Genomic DNA, 18,977 nt, shown 5'->3' with positions numbered 1-18,977 from the left:
GGTCTAGGAAGTTGAGAAACCTTGCAATGATGGGCCTGGGAGATGCAGTCCGTGGCCGATGGGCTTGTTCTATTACAAAGTAGGCTGAAAAGCCTTCAGGTGGAATAGTATCCTTTAGCCAGCCCGCCAGGAATCCGGATACGTTGGCTCCCTGTACGCCCTCTGGAAAACCAGCGAAGGTTATTCTTACGTGCTCCTTTTTGTTTTCTGCATCGTCTAGTTGCCATAGCTCAAATTCCTCCTTTCCCTTCTGTAAGTCTTGCACTGTATCTTTCACCTCGGAAATTCGAGTCTTGTGTTGACTGTGTTTGTCTGTTATCCTAGGATGCTTTCCCTGTTTGCCTCCTTGTTATAGGGTGACCGGTTTGCGTGTCCTACGTCCCCCTATCTTCCTTAATAACAGAACTCAGGAATGCAGAACAGGGCTTTTATTGTTCCGTAGAAGGTTAGTAAGTCCCAATTCTTCTTGGGATCAGAAAGAAAGTAGGAATAGAGTGTTGTGGTAGTGGCGAGATTGTGGCTGTTGGTCACGGTCTTCAGTGGCAAAAAAGTGTTGTCACCAATGTCCCTTGCTTCTTGCTGGTGCTACATCGGGGCAGTCTCTCACTGTAAGGCCAGAGGAACCGGCAAAGAGTACAGGGGAAATCGGGTCAGGACACAATTCTCTTGGCCATCAAAAGAAAAAAAAAAAGGTTGGACTTTGTGCGCATCCTTCACCAGTACCCTGTTTGGTGTTGTGCTTTAGTGATGGAACAATTTGGTGACTTTATGACGGTGCGGCCCGAAAACCACCCACCAACCCTTTAAAGAAGTTAAGGGCTTGTAGTGCACTTTCCTGGACCCACAACCCTCCAGGGGCAGTCGAGCGAGGAGTTGCAGCCTCCTCTTTCCTCGGGGGAGGGGGGAGGGGTGTACTGACTTGCTCGCGATGCTCTCTGAGCGGTCTCCAGCGTTGTATCCTCCTCCTCAGTTCTGGTTCCAGGTGTTCATCCTCATGACTCCGACAGAGGTTCTAGACCGTTAACCTCACTTTCCAGATCGTGAGAGACAGGCGCCATGCTGAAATTCTCGGGTCCGTTCGTTGTGACAGCCTCCACTTGATCACACTGCCTCCCCTCCAGGAATGGACGTGAGGGCCATTTGGAAGTAGGGTACCATGAAAGATAATCCACATTTGTTTGCAGTCTACCCGGGACATGGAAGGTTTGAAAGGTGAAAGGCTGTAAGGGAAGGAACCAGCGCAATACTTTAGGGTTTGAATCCTTATGTTGTGAAAGCCAGGTTAAAGGGGCATAGTCTGTAAGTAGCAGAAAGGGGTGACCTAAAAAGTAATGCTGAATGGCTTCTAGGGCCAGACTTTTTTTCTCTATAGTTGCATATCGGGTCTCTCTGAAGAACAGTTTCCTACTAAGAAATTAAACGGGACGTAGATCCCCTTTCAAGTCGGACTGCACCGAGCCCTCTGTTGGATGCATTGGTCTGCAGAACGAAGGTTTTCTGATAATCAGGGCAGGTGAGGACGGGAACACTACATAAGGACTGTTGTAGCTGGTAGAAACTGTCCTCTAGCTTTTTAGACCACTGAATGGTTTTGCCTGACATTGATTTGGTTAAGAAGTCTGTAAGGGTATTGGCCATGCCTGAAAAGTGAGCAATAAACCTCCGATAGTTACCTACAAGACCTAAAAAGGAACAAACGTCTTTTCACGTGATGGGAAGAGGGATTTGGGTGATGGCTTCTAGTTTATCTGTGGTCTGATCTGTCCTTCCTGAATATCCTAGCCTAGATACTCAATGTTGTTTGTGCCAAATGTAGTTTTTTTAGTGTTGATCGTGAGTCCTGCCTGTTGAAGTGTATATAGGATTTTCCTTGGATGGAGAAGGTGTGTTCTTCAATCTGGGCTACACACGACTATATTGTCGAAATAGGAGACCGCGTATGTCCATTAATCTTTGGAGTGTGGCAGGTGCTCCGTGTAGGCCAAAGGGAAGGACTTTAAACTAGTACCGACCCGAAGGGGTGGAAAATGCAGTCTTTTCTTTGGCATCAGGAAAGAGAGCAATGTGCCAATAGCCCTTTGTCAAGGAGATTGTGGACATCACACGGGCGTCTCCTAATCTTTCTATTAGCTCACCGGGGCATGGGGTAAGCATCAAACTTTTTAATGGCGTTTAATTGACGGAAGTCAATGCAAAACCTTATGCTCCCGTCAGGTTTGGGCACAAGGACGATTGGAGCGGACCAGGCACTGTGGAATGGTTTTATGATATCAGCGTCTAGCATGGCTTTTGGTTACTGGTCTACTGCCAGACCTTATTGTATCCCAGCCGCAAGAAGACAGAGCCGTACTGAATCTGCCTCTCCTGTGGTAATCTTAAGCACACCCAGGTTTGTACTTTCTGGTATTCCTGATACCAAATCAGAGGAGGAGTCACAGAGGTCCTGTAACTGGCATTTTTGTTTCTCCGTTCGCTGTTTCCCGAACTGAACAGATTCTCTCTGTATAGGGTGTTCGGGGGCTAGTGGAATCTGTAGGGGTTTCTCAAGGGACACCTGTTGTATCCGAACCCCTTTACAAAGAGACACTGGTAGAGGTCCTTCCCAGGCTTTCAGTAGGTTAATATGATAAGCTTGTCCTGTCTGTTTCTTTTGTGGGTAACAGGAATAAGATATGTAACAGGGGTGATTCTCCCTAAAACCTAGTAGGGGCCTTGCCATGTGGCTAGGAGTTTCTTGTCTGTACTGGGTAGGTGGATCAACACATGTTCTCTCACTTTAAATTCCCTTAACTTGGCTTTCTGATAATATTTGTTGGGCTTGTTCCATATTGATATGAACCTCTTCCCATAGTGGGGCTAGCGTGTCTTTTAGGGTCGCGCTGTACTATAACAAGGTTTTACTCTCCTCTTCTTCCTCAACCCATTGATCGGCTGCCATGTCGAGCAGTGTGCAGGGTTTCCTTCCGAACAGCAATGCGAATGGTGAGAACCCTGTGGACTTCTGTTCATGGGTACGAATGGCAAACAATACCAGAGGTAACTGGCGGTCCCAGTCCCTTCCTTCCTTGTCTATACTCGGTTTGAGCATTGTTTTAATAGTCCTCCTATATCTCTCGACTAGGCAGTCTGTCTGGGGGTAGTACACTGCCGTACATATCGGTTTGATCCCTAGAAGGTCGCATATCTGTTTCATTAGTCTGGACACAAACTGAATGCCCTGATCAGTTAGAAATTCTTGGGGGAAACCTACTCGGGGCGGGGGGGGAAGAAAGATACCATGGCTTGTGCTACTGCTAAGGTGTTGGTACTGGTTAAGGGTATTGCCTCTGCATATTGTGTAGCATAGTCTACCAACACTAGTATATACTCGTGTCCACGACCCTAAGTGATCAATGGGCCCACGATATCCATACCGACTCTTTTGAATGGAACGTCTATCATAAGTAGTGGTTGTAAAGGGGCCTTGGGAAGAGCTGGTGTGTTGACCAGCGGACATCGAACACAGGAAGCACAAAACCGTGCCACTTCCTGGTATACCCCCGGCTAATAGAACCAATACAATAAATTCTTCAGGGTGTGTTCTTTACCGTAATGACCACCCCCTCTTTAGCTATGCGCTAGCTCTTACGCCTGACCCCTAAATACCTTTGGGACTAATAACTGTTCTTTACTTCTATTGTTCTCAAGGGTTATTCTATACAACAGGCCTTTCTTTTTACAGAAGATGGGGCCTACCTTCTTAGGGTGATCCTCCTGTGCTTGGTTCATCCCTCTGGAGAAACAAGGACTTGGGTGGGTTGGATAATACATGTTTTATTATACAAGGCCCGCTCATTCCTTTTTCTCTCTCCTGGATTGCAGGGCTCTGGGAAAGGATCCACTTATTTCCTCTCCGGCAAATAGGGCATTTTCCAACCAACTCGCCAAAAGAGAAGGGGAAGTGAGTGACGATAGGTAGTCATGGGACCTACGGAGATCGGTATTTATTTTATTTAATGAGTTTTATATATCGCTGGCTAGACCCATAGGTATCAGAGCGCTTTACATTCGGTTACACAATGTTAAAAATAAGAAACACATTGAGAGAGGAAAGAAAGGTGAGGAAAATAGAGCGGAAGGGGGAAGTGTGAAGGGGGAGGATGAGGGAAAAGACTGCAGGAGAGATGAAAGGAAGTCTGCCCAAAGACCGACTGGGTAGGTGACGTCCGAGGAGGGAATCCACAGCCCGTCTCCTCAATAGCTAAACAAGGTAGCTCCATCGGGCATTAGTCAAATAGCCAGGTCTCAACTGACGGGGGAAAGTTCACAGAAGAAAGTCCAGTGGATAAAGAGGTTGGAACTATGAGCAAGGACGGGTGAAGGCAAAGGTCAATAGCTGGAAAGAGGAGAAGAGTACAGCAGAGATGGGTAGAGGGTAGGGTGAAGGGGGAGGAGGGAGATGAGGTCAGGAGAGATGCAAGAGAGTTTGCTCAAAGACATGCTTGGTAGGTGATGGTCAAGGAGGGAATCCATAGCCCATCTCCACTTTAGCTCGCGAGGTAGCTCCACCGGGCATCAGTCAAAATGGCTAGGTCTCAGCTGTCGAGGGAAAGTTCTCAGAGTAAATATCCTGGTGGGTGAGCAGGAACAGGGTTGAGTGAGGACTGATCAAGATCAGGACGATGACCAATGATTTTAGACCAGGAGAGAGAGAGAGCATCGAGGAGGGTCCCACTGAGGCGGCCATCTTGTTGTCCGGCAAGGGGGATGAGTCCTAGAAGTTTGAATTCAGTCGGTCCCCATTTTTTTTTTTTAAAAGACCTTTATTGACCAACATGTACTGTACACAGCATTCAGCTTACAACCCATCCGGGCCAGCTGCGATTAATTAATATTGCATTAGGTGTAATAAGTGAACACAGCTTCAAGGCCGACGACCCTGGGGTTCGGCAGCGTATTTCAACATGTCACGATGCTTTGCATTCATACAATCATTCGACGCCATGAAAGTGTGGGTCTATGGGATTTTTCTTATATAGTTTGCGAAGTTAGATTTACTGCGTTGGGTTGGCACTCATCAGCATCTTCAGTTTCGGTCGAGCCCACTATGGCTCTTGTGTATCGTTAGGAAGGGTATCAGTTTAGTTCGTCCTTCAAGTGAGCATGATGTTACATAAATGAGTGATGAGGTTGCTTAGCGTCCAAGCGTGTTGGGAGCGTGTGGTCGCTCTGCTCGCCCCCCCTGACGGGAGTGACCGCTATTTATTTTGGCACTCAGATGATACGCCTAGGCCCAGCTGTCACACCCGAAGGCCTCGTAAAGTTTAAGTGCAGAGTTCTATCTGTAAGGGCTTGGTCCAAAAGGAGATAAAACCAGAATATTAAGAAACCATAAAACAGTAACATAGGGTGTGCAAAAGTTCAGTCGGTCCCCATTATTCTCTATAATCCAGAAGGAAAGTGGGCGTAAGCTACGCAGTGGATCGGCAAGGGGACAGAGCCAGGGTCCGCATGTCTTTAGAGGGGGCGCGTGCTGTCGAGAATGTCCGCCTGTGGAAGAGATAGCCGCCATTAGCAGGTCAGGTGGGGTGCCTCCGGTGTCTTTCTCGCTTATTCATAGCGCTAATCAGGGTCATCCCCAAAGGTCAGAGCAGTAGTTGCAGTTTCAGTTCAATTTTGTGACCTTTACGCTATAGGAGGAAATGGGGGGGGGGGGGTCTCCCTTGGGTGTATCTATGACCCCTCCCGACGATCGACTGCAGGCACCATTTTAGAGTCAGGCGCGATACGAAACGGCATTCGATTAAAAATACTTTGCCCAGAAGGGCTTAAGGAGGACGAGGTCAGGAGCCCCAGCCTCCTGGGCTCACCATCTGGACTCTCAGTGCTCTCTGTGATGTTAATAATGTCCCCGCTCACTGTCTTCCATCTCGCGGTGAGTGTTAGAAATGGCGGGCGGAATCCTCGGGATCGGTGTTGTCTCCACTCCGCGTTGCCAACTGGCAGGCTTCTCACTGTGCCTCCGCCGTGTATCTCTTTGGTAGGCCGCTGTTTGGTAGGCCGCCCACCCCACCCCATCAGTACCCAACATGACTGTTTCGGGGAGAGCGGGCACCACACCACCTTTCCTTTATAATGGTCTCGATCTATATTTATTAAAACTTCTGCCATAGGATACATTTTCCTTTCCCAGTGTACACAAGTAACCTGTATACATTCTCCCTCTAGGAGCAAGCTATCAAGTACTAGTTCCTTACTGACAACTGCATGATGACATCCAGTATCCAGAAATGCTAGGACTGCTTTACCGTTAAGGTATATATTTTTTATATCTCTCAGGGGCCTCTCCTGCAACTAATACTTGCCCACGGATGTACCCTACCTCCATGGGTTTCTGTGGGGGGGTTACGCAACGGACAGTGATAGGCAATGTGTCACCGCTCTGCGCAGTGGAAACACTGGGGCCCTTGTACCGCTCCGGTTCCCTGAATAAGTCTGGTAGGGTGTTTTATTATGGGTGGGGCTTTACTTTCTGAGTGTAAAGAGGGGCCTCTACTCGTAGGTTTGGGTATGCTGATGGGGATACAATGGGGTTGGGCCCTTAATTCTGTGGATCAGTGGTAGGCACCGGCCAGGTCGAAAGCCGTAGTGACCGTTAAATTGGGATGCTGCTTGATCCATGTCCTGGTGTTGAGAGGGAGAGCTTCCAAGTACTGTTCCAAGTAGACCTTCTCGGTGAGTTTGTCTACAGTTGATGAGGAGAGTTGAAGCCAATGGTTTCCTAGGTCTCGTATCCGATAGTATAGGGCTCGGGGATTGTCTCCTGTAGTCCATTTCTCCTTCCGGAAGCGAGCATAGTAATATTCTTGGTCACAACCCAAGCGCTCTAAAATTGCCTTTTTTATGTCCTGATAGGCAGTTATACCTGCAGGATTTGCTGCTTTGAAGGCGGCCTGCAGTTCACACGACAATAAGGGCGCTATGTACTGTCCCAATTTCTGGTGGACATGCAGCTGTTGTGGTGACCCGTTCAAAGTTTACAAAGAAATAATCGGGTATCATCGCCCGCTTGGAACTTCTGAAGCACGCTCCCAGGTTCGTTGGGGTGAACCCGAACGCTTGCAATGGCGTCTGTTAGTTGCCGGATAGTCGTGCCCTGCACCTGCTGGTTGGTAGTCAATCGGGCTGCTTGTTCCTCGAGGGCTGAATGTAGGGCTTTGCGTTCCTTTTGAGCCATCTTCGTCTGTTGCTTGAATATTAATTGTAGGTGATGTTGTATTGCTGCCAACTGGGTGATCATACACTCCATCATTAGGGGTTGTGTCATATCTGGCTAGACACCTGTATCCCACTTCTGATATCACTTGTTATAGGGTGTCTGGTTTTGTGTCCTAAGTCCCCCTGTCTTCCTTAATAACACAGAACTCAAGAATGCAACACAGGGAGTTTTATTATTCAGTAGTAAGTTAGTCCCAATGCTTCTTGGATCAGAAACAAAGTAGAAATAGAGAGGGTTGTAGTAGTGGAGAGATTGCCGTTGTTGGTCACAGTATTCAGTGGTGAAAAAGGGTTGTCACTGTTGTCCCTTGCTTCTTGCTAATGCTGCGTCGGGGCAGTCTATCACCACAAGGACAGAGAAACCGGCAAAGACAACAGAGAATATAAGGTCAGGACACGATTCTCTTGGCCATCAAAAGAAAAGAAAAAAAAAAAAAGGGGAGGTCTTTGTGCGCATCCTTCACCAGTGCCCTGTTTGGTGTTGTGCTTTAGTGATGGAACAATTTGGTGACTTTATGATAGTGCGGCCCGAAAACCTGCCCACCAACCCTTTAAAGAAGATAAGGGATTGAAGTGCACTTTCCTGGACCCACGACCCTGCAGGGCCGTGGGGAGGGGAGTCGCAGCCTCCTCTTACCTCGGGGGATTACTGTACTCGCTCGCGTTACTCCTTGAGCGGTCTCCAGCGTGGTCCTTGTTCTCTTCACGGAAAAAGGCACGGTCATCCTCTGCTTTGTCCGATTTCTCCCGAAGTGGATTGGTCTCCTGGTTACTCCTGAGCTCCTCTGTTTGTACTCCTCCACGTTCTGCTGCTTGCGGCGGCTTCCTAAACGTCTCTGCCTCCTCCTCCTCCTCCTCAGTTCTGGTCGCAGGTGTTTGTCTTCCGGACTCCGACGGAGGGTCTAGACCAGCTAACCTCACTTGCGGGATCGTGAGAGACAGCCGCCATGTTGGAATTTTCTGGTCCGTTCGTTGCGACAGCCTTCACTTCATCACACTCCTTTTTGTAGCAGCCTTACCAGCATCTTACCATTTAAAAACAACAATAATAAACGAATGCGGTCTCTGGTGGTATGTTCTATAAAAATATATATCTATTCTGTAGTGCCCCGATTATGTGACTTTTACCAAGCAATTTGTGGGTAACTGCCAACATATGTGGTGGTGGTAACAATAAGTATATGTCCAGACCTGTGGGGAGTGTTCTGAGAGAATTTTACTCTTGTAGTCTATACAGGTGCAATTCAAATAAAACTTGCAACTGATTAAAAAAAATACCCCAGTCTTTTATAGGATCCTTGTGGTTTTGAATAGGAGGAGTAGACTAACTCAATCAAATGCACCATGCATCAACCCTTTCCTGTTTAAGTCAACTACGGAATAAGTCTATGTTTGCACCCCAGTTTTGGGGGTTATCTATTGTGCGCTACCGACATCATGAGTTAATAGTTCTCGCCCATACCATCAGGGTCCCCAAGTGAGAGAGTATCAAATTTCGGACCTTTGGAAAAAAATTACCTCCTCCACGGTTAGTGCGTAAACCTATCTCTCTGCCCTTTAATTCCCAGCATACCATAACATACCACCCTTAAGGATCATTTTGTGTTGGATATCCCAAACGGTACCCTGCCACTATTAATCCATATGTAGAACCCTCCTCCGATTTCGAAAAATAAGTAGCAGGGTAACATTGACTCCTCCTTTGTTGTGTTCTGGTGGTTTGATGTGGGTCTCCTGTAAGAGAAAGACCCTTCAAGAAATGTGTCTTAGACCCTCTGATGGAACATATTCAGAACCCTGTGTGCAGTAAAACAGTTTGATTCAAGAAAAAGCTCAGAAGAAATTGTACACCCTTCTTTACTTTGATGTGTATATTTGGTTAACGCTTCTCATAGCAAATGACTGTCAAATGTGTATTAATTTGCTATCCAGTTGATCACAGCTTTCCTGGAGGAGCTTGTGAAAGTTGTTTCCCCATTCAGACAACCATCCTACTTGAAAGTTAACTATATAGATCTTTTCCTATGTAGGCGTATGGCCCCTCTCAAGCAAAGGATGCCTTATAAGGCAGTTATCCTTGTCGCTAAAACCTCCTCTAAAACAGTGAACGAGATTCAGCTCTCCGATACCACTATTCCACCACTATCAAGTGTAACTACCGACTTGCCATTCCTTCCTCCAAGATCATATTACATTTTCATATCAGGCAGACCGTGTTATTGCCATCTTTCTTTAGGACTTCGGTGGCAAGAAGGTCTATGAATATCTTGTCTTGAACGTTATAAAAGCCCTGCAATATTTTTTTTTTAAATGTGTGCATATTGGAACAATTTTGGATGAACAGTTGGTGTTTCCTCATGGCTTCGGTTTATTCCAAGCTTGGCTAGTATAATAGTTGCCTATATTTCAAGGTGTTGTCATAAGGCCAAAAGGCAAGCCCATGGATCATTTCTCGTGAGGCAAAGCAGCAACATCTGCTGTCACTTAAAATATCTCAAATCATCGCTGCTTTAAATGACTACAGAACTGAAGCCTTGGTGGGCCAGGCTCATAACGTCTTTGTGACTGGTATCTGGTGTTGATGAATATCTAGACAAATGCGCTGATGAAGAAATATTTCTGTGATCTTAGTTGTCATTCCTGGGTATTTTCTTTTAGTTTATAAACTCGCCTCCCTGTTAAACATTTAAGTGGGTTATGCCGGATCAATAATTGCATTATCTCATCAGAATGGACTGTGTGACTCACACCCCTGTGCTATCTAGGACAGTGGAGCTTCTGGAATATTTCACAAAGCAATGCTCAAATCCCCTTATTTCATGTGCAGTGCTTGATGGAACCAATTGTGTAGTTTTTTCCATCTGAAAGGTTTTTTTGTTCAACAAAATCATCTTTGTTTACATTTTACTGCGATTGTTGATGCACTGTTATAAAGGCAGAGTGTTGCTGTGTCCAGAGTTTTCAACGTCATGATAGCATTTGCAATAAAAACCTTCATGTTGATCCTCCAGCACAAATTTCCTTCGTCAACAGCTTTTGCACTTAATGGGCAGTTTTTCTGTTAGATGTTCAGAAATCTTCCAAAGGGGCTGATAGGCACTCCTGAGAGAGCTTCTTTTGCCTAAATGGTAGGTTATCTAGCCACAGACGTGGACAATAAACTTCGAAAGCTTTCTTTGAGAACTTAAAATCTTCACCTTAGCTTTGGTTGTAGAATCATCCATCTGAGGATTCCATAGCCCAAAATTATACCCAAGACAAATTTGCAGTGAGTAAAAGCTTACACAAGGGATTCCCTTTCAGATTGAGGTAAAAACATTACATAAACCTATTTTAGTGTTTCTGTATGAAGTGTGGTTGATTATCTGGAGTACAAACAGTACTAAACAGCAGTGGCTGGGCTGAATGATGGAGCTTTTGAGGGTGTGCAGCTAAGATTCATAATCCACATTTTTGTAAAGCGCACAATCACCCGTAAGGGTCTCTAGGCGCTGGGGACAGTCGGGAAGATTAAGCAAGCTATTGCCCCGAGTCACATGGTGCTGGGCTAATCTGCCGCTGGCGCCGGGGATCGAACCGTGAGCCCCAGATTCCAGAGTCAGTCGCCCAGCCGCGGCGCCACACCTCTTCCACTAAGGATTCATGTCACTAAATCCCTAGGAAAAAATAATAGGCATCCTCTGCCTGCTAGTAGGCAACATTTAGGAAAGCATAGAAATCTTAGAAAAACAAAAATGATGTAGACTTCTTTAAAACCACAAACAAAATGAAATGTAGAGAGAACTGAATAACGTCCTCATTTACTGAATTGCTATTGTGGTATATACATTTTAGCATAACTGATTCATAATACTTGAGTCCAATTCATTAAACAATGAAGAGCATATGCATTTCTTTCTGTGTATATATCACCTAGTTACAGTAATATCAGTAGGAGCTGCACACATTCCTTTGTTCACTTGTAGGAAGGCAACTGTGGTGTCTCTTGCACAGATATTTGCTATTCCAGTCCAGTACTGTAATCTTCTTACTTGAACTATCCAAACTTGTAGATGAAGACTGTTTTGAAGCAACTTTAACCGTTATTTTATGTTTTTTGTTTCAGAGGAATTATGATCAAGCTGATGAAGACACGAGGCATGGTATGTTACATTGTTAAGACTTCATGTTTTGTAGAGAGTTACTGCAATTAAAATATAATTTTCTTTTTTTTAAGTATATTTATTATGCATATGAACAAATGCATACAAGTGACAAAACCACAATTTCAGTCACATAGAAGATCGCCAACGTTAACAGACTCGCATCTTCCCTTGATTGCCCTGTTGGGATTAGTTTATGGTCATTACATTCTGTGGGGTCGGTCTTTGCCCTAGAGTCCGCTAGTACGGGTGACAATCGGTGCACGGGTCTAGTGTGGGTCTGTAGGTTCGGTTATGGTATCCTCCTCGGCTCATGGCGCCATAGGGTCCCAGTGGTCTAGTCCATAGTATCATCTCCATGGCCCCCAAACTCGACTCGATTACATTTTTTAGGGCACCCCCTGCTCAGGTATGTAGTATGCGTGGCCGCAATATATAGGTCAATTTCCCTGGTCCATACCTGCAACGTGGGCTCCCCCTCCCCAATCGCCTGGTCATGTTAAGTTTTGCCACTGCCAGGACCAGGGAGGCAAAGAGCAGTTGTTCTAGGCACATCTACCTCGCTCAGGATCCCCAGGAGAACGAATCCAGGGTTGAGCTGTAATGTCACCCTCATATCTCTCCTAGTGTTCCAACTATGGCTACCCAGTAGGCATGTATGGTGGGACATAACCATATTGTATGATACAAATTACCTTTGGTGTCTTTACAGGCGAGGCAGTTTTGTGTCTTTGACCTGCCCATCTTGTGGAGCTTCTCCCTGTCGTAGTACACTCTATGTAGAATCTTGTATTGTACAATGTGTAACCTTGCTTTAATGGCTATCTCTCTGGGATGCGTTAGAGCCGCCTCCCAGGCTGTCTTCCAAAGGCCCTATGTCTTTCTCCTACATATTCCTTAGCCCATGTAAGTTGTCTGGTTTGTTGTTATTTATGGTTTTATATGTGAGGGAGACTGCCTTCTCTAAGAGTTCTTCCTGCAGCAGTCTCTCCACTCAAGTGGCGCGTACTCAGGTATATCTGTGCACGAGATGTCCTGTGTCTGCCATGCGTGGCGCAGCTGTGCATACTTGATGAACTGGGATTTAGGTAGTCCATATTCCTGACTGATTTTAGGCAATGTTTTGAATGTCCCTCTTTCCAGGACATCTCCAATTGTAGAGATGCCCAGGAGATCCCATACCTCAAATCCTTTTAATTTCCGCAACTCTGAACCTTCCCCCACTCCCAGAGCAGCATAGCCTTTGTGACCCTGTTTGTCCACTCAGTGACTTTCGTGGCTATCTCCCGTGCCTCTGTGTTGATTCTTGTTGCTGGCAGTAATTGAGAAGTACCCTTCCTGCCATAAAGGTAGTGTAGGTATGTGTGTAGCGACATCAGATCTCTTTCCAGTCGGTATATGGGGTGGTCTCGTGCTCAGTGCGTCCATTTGTTAATGGGGATAAGATGGTCGGCCCAGTAGTTTGCCTCTCCGTCTGGCAGTGTGATTCCACCATTCGATGGGTTGCGCTGTAGCGTCTTCCGCGCTATTTTGTGGTGTCCTCCTTGCTATAAGAGGGATCTGATGTGTCTCTCTAACCCGGTGAGGACTTATCGGGGAGGGGGTAGTACGTGTTCTGGAGTGTGTAGAGCAATTGCGGGAGAGTAATCATTAGCTGCTCTTCTGAGTAAAGAGAGGGGGAGCTCCCTCCATCTCTCTTGTGTCATGTTTGAATTTCTGCAGGACCTTTCCCAGATTACGGTGTCTGCATCGCTCTCTGTGTAGGGTGATGAAAATTCCCAGGTACTGGAAGCCTTCCTCTGCCACTCTAAGGTCTCCAGGCAGCTGCAATTTATTCAGGGTTGTGCCTGGACTATAAAGCGTGGACTTGTTCCAATTAATCCTATATCCGGAGTGTCGTCCATACTCTTGTATGGTGTTGAACAGGACTGGGAGAGTATTATTAGGATTAGTGATGTATAGAAGCATGTCATCAGCGTAGAGGGAAATCATTTCTGCCTCCTCTTTGTTAGATGATAACCATACATTTCTGGGTGTTGTCGAATGTTACAAACAAGGGACTCAAGAGTGAGTGCGAAGAGGAGGGGTGACAGAGGACATCCTTGTCTCGTCCTGCGTCTGGTGGGGATGGGTCCTTAAGTCTTCTCGTTCACTCGAACTGTTGCGGTTAGCATGTTATAAAGTAGTGCTATCCAGCTATGGAACTAGGGGCCTATGCCAAACCTGGCCAGCGTGCATTTTAACAACAGCCAGTGCATAGCGTCAAACGCTTTCTCGGCGTCCAGCGATTGTAATATGTGTGGTTTATCGTGGCCTTTCATTGCCATCACCCAGTTGTGGGCCGCACGGAGATTTAGACTCGTAGCGCACCGGGGAATGAAGCCAGATTGGTTGTCATGGATGAAAGATGAAATACATTTACGAAGACGTGTAGCTAGTATTGTGGCTAATATTTTCACTTCCGTATTTAGTAGGGAGATGGGACGATACGGGTCGCATCTGTTGTGTGATTTTCCATCTTTATGTATTCCCAGAATCATTGCTGACCTTAGGTCTGGGAGTAGGATACCCTCTTTATGTGCATCTTTAAACAAGTGCAGCAAGTGGGGCCCTAGGAGGTCTATGCAGCGCTTGTATAGGTAATCTGGTAGTCCGTTAGTCTTTCCCTGCCTGTTTCGCCACTGCCTCTTTTATTTCTTTCAGGGTTATGTCCGTTTATAAATCAAGCTACTCATTTTCACCTAATGCCAGTGTCTGAATCCCTGCCCTGTAGGTCTTGATTTCAATGTTCCTACTGAGGGCGTGAGAGGTCCTTGTAAAAGTCTCGGTGGTAGACGGTAATCACCAGACTATCTGGTTATCTGTAGTTTAAATGCTATCCTGGCTCTCTGCGATTTCCTGTATCAATCTATCTTGTTGTTCCTTTTTGCTAAGCCAGGCTAGCAGTTTCCCAGCCCTGTCATCCACCTCGTATAGGCGGTGTATCTGATAGACTACTAGCCGCAGATTCCTTAACGTAGAATTCTCCCCTGGCGTGAGACTGGATCCGGAAAAGTTTCTTTGACACAGCATCTCTGCGTGCCCGGGGCAGTACCACGTGACTCCGCCCTGACGTCGTCTGCGAGGTCACATAAGTCCCACCCCGACGCGCTGATGTCAGTTTCCTTCTTTCCCGCGTGCATCGCGGATCTGGATCGTGTCCTTGACCTGTTTTCAGGTCTTCTTTTCACACTTTTGCGTTGAACAGTGTGCGAATGCTTTCAGGCTTCAAGACTTGTACTACTTGTACGCGTCAGATGCCGGCGATTTGTATGTGGTGTTTGGGCGCGCACCATGATTCTACGGACTGCGACTTTTGCCAGCATCTGAAGTCAAAGTCCTGTCGGGAGCACCGGATGAAACTACTTCGGCCCACTTGTCCAGATTGGTCTCGTCACCGTGTCCGTCCCCTACCTCGGAAGGGTTCAGAAACCGCTGATTCAGACTACGGCATTGTCCTTCGCCGAGGCCCCATGGGCGTCACTCGCCCATCGGTAAGTCTTACATCTTGTCACCGAGGCCTGTTCCCTGTCCTGCAGAGGGCGCGGCTTCCCCTCTGGACATGCGGCCTCACTCGTTGCCCCTCTACCCGCTGTTTCCTGTCGTCTGGGTGACTAGGGCCCAAATGGAGGCCTACGCTATGGCTCTGCAGGCTTCCTTGGCCCCTCCTCCTCTTCCTGAGACGTCCGCGGATTCCTTGCCATAGACAGGGCCTTCCGCTGAGTCGCCGGCGGCTTCGGCGCCGACGAGTTCAGCTTCAGGTGTTGGGAGTGTGGTGTCGTCTAGGTGCGGCCCTAAGGGGTTCCCCTCTATGACCCACGGCATCTCTGCCTCGCCGCAAATCCCAGAGGGGGCCCCTGTGGTGTCGCAGGAGGTCTCCGGGACTCACTGTTCATCCTAGAGTCCCCCTTGGTCCTCTGGGCAGGCGGCTGCCTTACCGGAGGTCGAGCCGACTACTCCCCTACCCTGTCGGCGCTGCTGGTGGTGGCTAGGGTCCGGGGTGCCTCTCCGCGTCCCTCTCTGCCCTCTACGCAGGCGGCTGCCTCGTCAGAGGTCAAGTCGGTGCCTTTTCTGCACCATTCTTTAGCCGCCCGCCTCCGACCCCGCCCCATTTTCCTAGGACGCAAGTGGTGGTGGAGGTCGACTCTGCACCCTCAGTGACCGCTCCGGCGCCGATCGACGTCACACCGTCGCCTGTGGCGGACTCCGCGGCGCCGTGCCGGCGTCTGGTCATCGACTTGTCTCCAGAGGTCCCCTCCTCTCCAGAGGTTTGTCATCTACTGGTCTCCTCTTCTCCGGAGACGGGACGCCTCTTTGTTGCTTTTCCCCGGCGTCTTTCAGGGAGGGCTCTTCGCAGTCTCCGCGGCCACAACCCTTGGACCCTCTCTTCCACAACTCGCTGTTGGTTGCTCTGCAGGCTTCTCCACGTTCCCCGGAGGCCCCTCAGGCCCCCAACTCGTTCGTGGATCTTTTACTATTCAGGGGCTGGCTGTTTCTTCCTCCAGCTGGACTCTGGGATGGACGGCTTAGTTTACAGCCGTCGCCCACGGAGCAATTGCTATCTCCCCCATGATGCCCTACGGAGGCGAGTGTAGTCTTTCTGCAGGCCATTTCCACGGCCGCTGGCATTTTGTGAATCTGCACGATCCAGTCTGCGCTTCTTTCCACCCTTTTATCAAGGACTCTCTCCTGCTGACTGCTTTTTCTTCCTTGCCTTCAGTGTTGTTTCGGTCACGGGAGGCCCGGTGGTGGGATTAATGGGAGTGTGACATCTTTGCTTTCTCTAGTGCTGCTTTGCGAGCGCTCAATACACTTTGTGTGTTGGTCAGGGCTACCACCAGCCTGTGGGATTCTGTGGAGTCCCTTCTGTCTTGCGTCTCCCACAAAGGTGTCCGCGCTGATCTGCGGCACCATGTGTTCGATGGCCGGGAGTTGGCCGCGTTTATTCTCCATTCGGCCTTGGATGTTGCTGATGCTCTCGGCCGAGCTATGGTAAGTTCTGTAGCTCTCCGACGCCATGCTTGGTTGTGGGATGGCATTTTTCCAGAGAATATTAGGGAGCGTCTGGTTGACCTGCCTTTTGATGGTGTTCTTTTATTAAACACCCACGCTCACTCCGCCATTCAACGGCTCCTTTCTCGGCTCCGTCCTCCTCCCCCTCCGTAAGCTTGGCTTGTTGGTCCTCCGGTGCTTTATGGGAGGCGTTATTTCACCTTTTTTCTGGAGTCTAGTGTTTCGGTTGGCCCGTCTGTGTGTTCTGTGTGGTTTGACGTGCCTTTGGGGTCCTTAGGTTGGCCCCTCTGTACTGTTTGCTGCTGGTACAGCCCCTTTGGCATTTGTGTATTTTTTGGCTGATTGGTAAGCCGTCTGTGGTACGCACAGGTCCTTTATGTTCTTGTCCTCTGCTGTGGGATTTTTCCCTAAGAGGTGTTCCCATGTTTTCTTTGGGACGTGTCATACCCTAAGTGGGGTACTTGTAGCTATTGTATAGCTCTGTCCTAAGCTGGGAGGGTGTGTACCCCTTTTTCGGGTTCCTGGCCTTTCCTGGCATCCCTGTATACCGCTGGTGCGGTCTCTTTTGTCTTTATCTTGGCGCAACTTGCGGTGCTACAGGTTCTGTCATTCTCACTATCCGCTACATCGCTAGACCGGCTTTGCCATGCCGTCTACGACGTTGTGTTGTGGTGTTTCCGCCTTTTTGTCCGGCGATTCGGCCTGGTCCTCTGTCTTGTGTTACAGGGGGGGCTAGGATTTTCCTAGTTTTTTTCCTGTGTTCTGGTTGACGGCTTAGGTCCGTCCTACGTATTTCTCCTCTTTCTCATCTGGCTGGCCCCACTTCTTTTCGTGGGTCGGTTTGTGTCTGGAACGGTATTCCTTTGGGGGTTGTTCTGGATTTCCCTGGCCTTTGCCTTTGTCTTGCGCTCGGCTTGTTCTGGGCGCACTGCTTCATGATATTTGCCAGCTGCCGGCTGTTCTGTTCTTTCTAGTCCACTGCCATGGGCCTTGGCGTGTACCCTTAGTCTCCAGCAGAACAAGAGGCAGGAGCATGTCTTTCTTCTCACGTCTGCCCTTCTTGGCTGTGGAGCCGTTCCTGCCTTGTCCGCTGCCTTGAGGCTGATGCCTGTTTAGCTGTCCCCTTCACTGTGTGTGTTCTCCTGTGGCGGGCTCTGCCTCAGTTTCTACCTCTTCTCCTTGGAGTTTGGGGGTGGTTATTTTCTACCTTGGAACTCCTCTGGCGTTGTCTGTCCCTCTGGGGTTTTCTGGCGGATGTTCGTTGTACCTTGGATAGACTTAGGGTGTCCTGGCCTCCCTTCACCTTGTTGCTTACTTCTGCTTGGTGGGGGCTGGACCGCCCTTGTCCCCATTACATGTCCCCTGCTGGGGCTCTGTGTTTCTTCCTACTGGGGAGGTTCTCTCGCACGCCCTTCTCCCCTCTATGGCTAGGGTAATAGTCTGCGTTAAGGAATCTGCAGCTAGTAGTCTCTATCAGATGTACAAGTTACTTCCCTTCGGTAACAATGTATCTGGTAGAGACGATTCTAGCCGCCGATTCCTTCACAACCCGCCCTTCCCTCCCCGATCTGCGAGGACCTTCAGCTTGGTTTTCTGCACTCGCCTCCCTCCAGGTGGCTTGTCTTCTACGAGTAGCCTCTTCACTTCCTCCCTGACAGGATGCTTCGTTCTGTTTAATTATTCCATCCCTTCCTTGGTGGTGCAAGGTCAGTTGGTTCATGTGTACTTCTGCATCCCTACACCCTGTTTTTTCCCATTGTAGGGTCCTACTTTTACTCTTCTTCCCTTTAAATTGCTTCGGATTCTGATTCCTGTGCAGTCCTCTTAGTTGGGGTCTTTTGGCTGTAGCTCAGCCTTTAGTTCCTCCCAGGGGATACGACCCACCTTGATGGTGTTGTCTGGGGGTAAATTGCTGTTACTCATCTGTTCCGAATTTGTTGCCCTTCACTGTTGTGGATTGTGATTGCAGACTCTTTCATCTGCTATGACGTTTTTCAAATGTTTTTTCTGCCTCCAGGGAGGATGTTGCCTTAGCTTTGCGAGGTTGCTCCTCAGAGCGGTGCTCTGCTCGTTCACTGCTATGGCTTTCTGTGCCTTAGTGCCTGGCACTTTTCCAATTGGTGCTGTTCCTAACCTTTCGTTCCTCCCTTTTCTGTTTTATCAGCTTTTTCGCACACTGTTCCCATACTCTCCACAGTTTTGTTTGTGATGGCTCAACGCTGTGGCGTGGAAAAGTTCTCTGAGGAAAACTGACGTCAGTGCGCTGGGGTGGGGCTTATGTGACCTCGCTGACGTCAGGGCGGAGTCAAGTGGTACCGCCCCCGGCGCGCGAGATGCTGGGGCAAAGAAAATTTTCCTGATCCAGTCTCGCGCCTGGGGATTATTCTACATTAAGGAATCTGCGGCTAGAATCGTCTCTACCAGATACATCAGTACCGAAGGTAAGTAACTTGTCCATTTTTGATAACTAGACACCCTTCCGAATACAGGATGGGGTGACTTGTCTGGGTTTTGTTACCCAGAATC

General features: G+C 48.3%; 1 protein-coding gene across 4 annotated transcripts in view; it reads left to right on the top strand.

Annotated features, from left to right (window-relative positions):
* HELZ (helicase with zinc finger) overlaps positions 1-18,977 on the top strand; it is a 1,775,655-nt gene that overhangs the window by 129,696 nt on the left and 1,626,982 nt on the right. For all 4 annotated transcript variants that reach the window (XM_078654323.1, XM_078654320.1, XM_078654322.1 and 1 more), the window contains exon 4: positions 11,363-11,399. In XM_078654323.1, coding sequence (XP_078510449.1) covers positions 11,363-11,399 — 37 coding nt within the window. The remainder of the gene's footprint in view (positions 1-11,362; positions 11,400-18,977) is intronic.

The sequence above is a fragment of the Lissotriton helveticus genome, chromosome 7 (genome assembly GCF_964261635.1).
Source record: "Lissotriton helveticus chromosome 7, aLisHel1.1, whole genome shotgun sequence".
In the NCBI taxonomy this organism is placed as follows: domain Eukaryota; kingdom Metazoa; phylum Chordata; class Amphibia; order Caudata; family Salamandridae; genus Lissotriton; species Lissotriton helveticus.
This window is presented reverse-complemented; position numbering and strand designations above follow the sequence as displayed.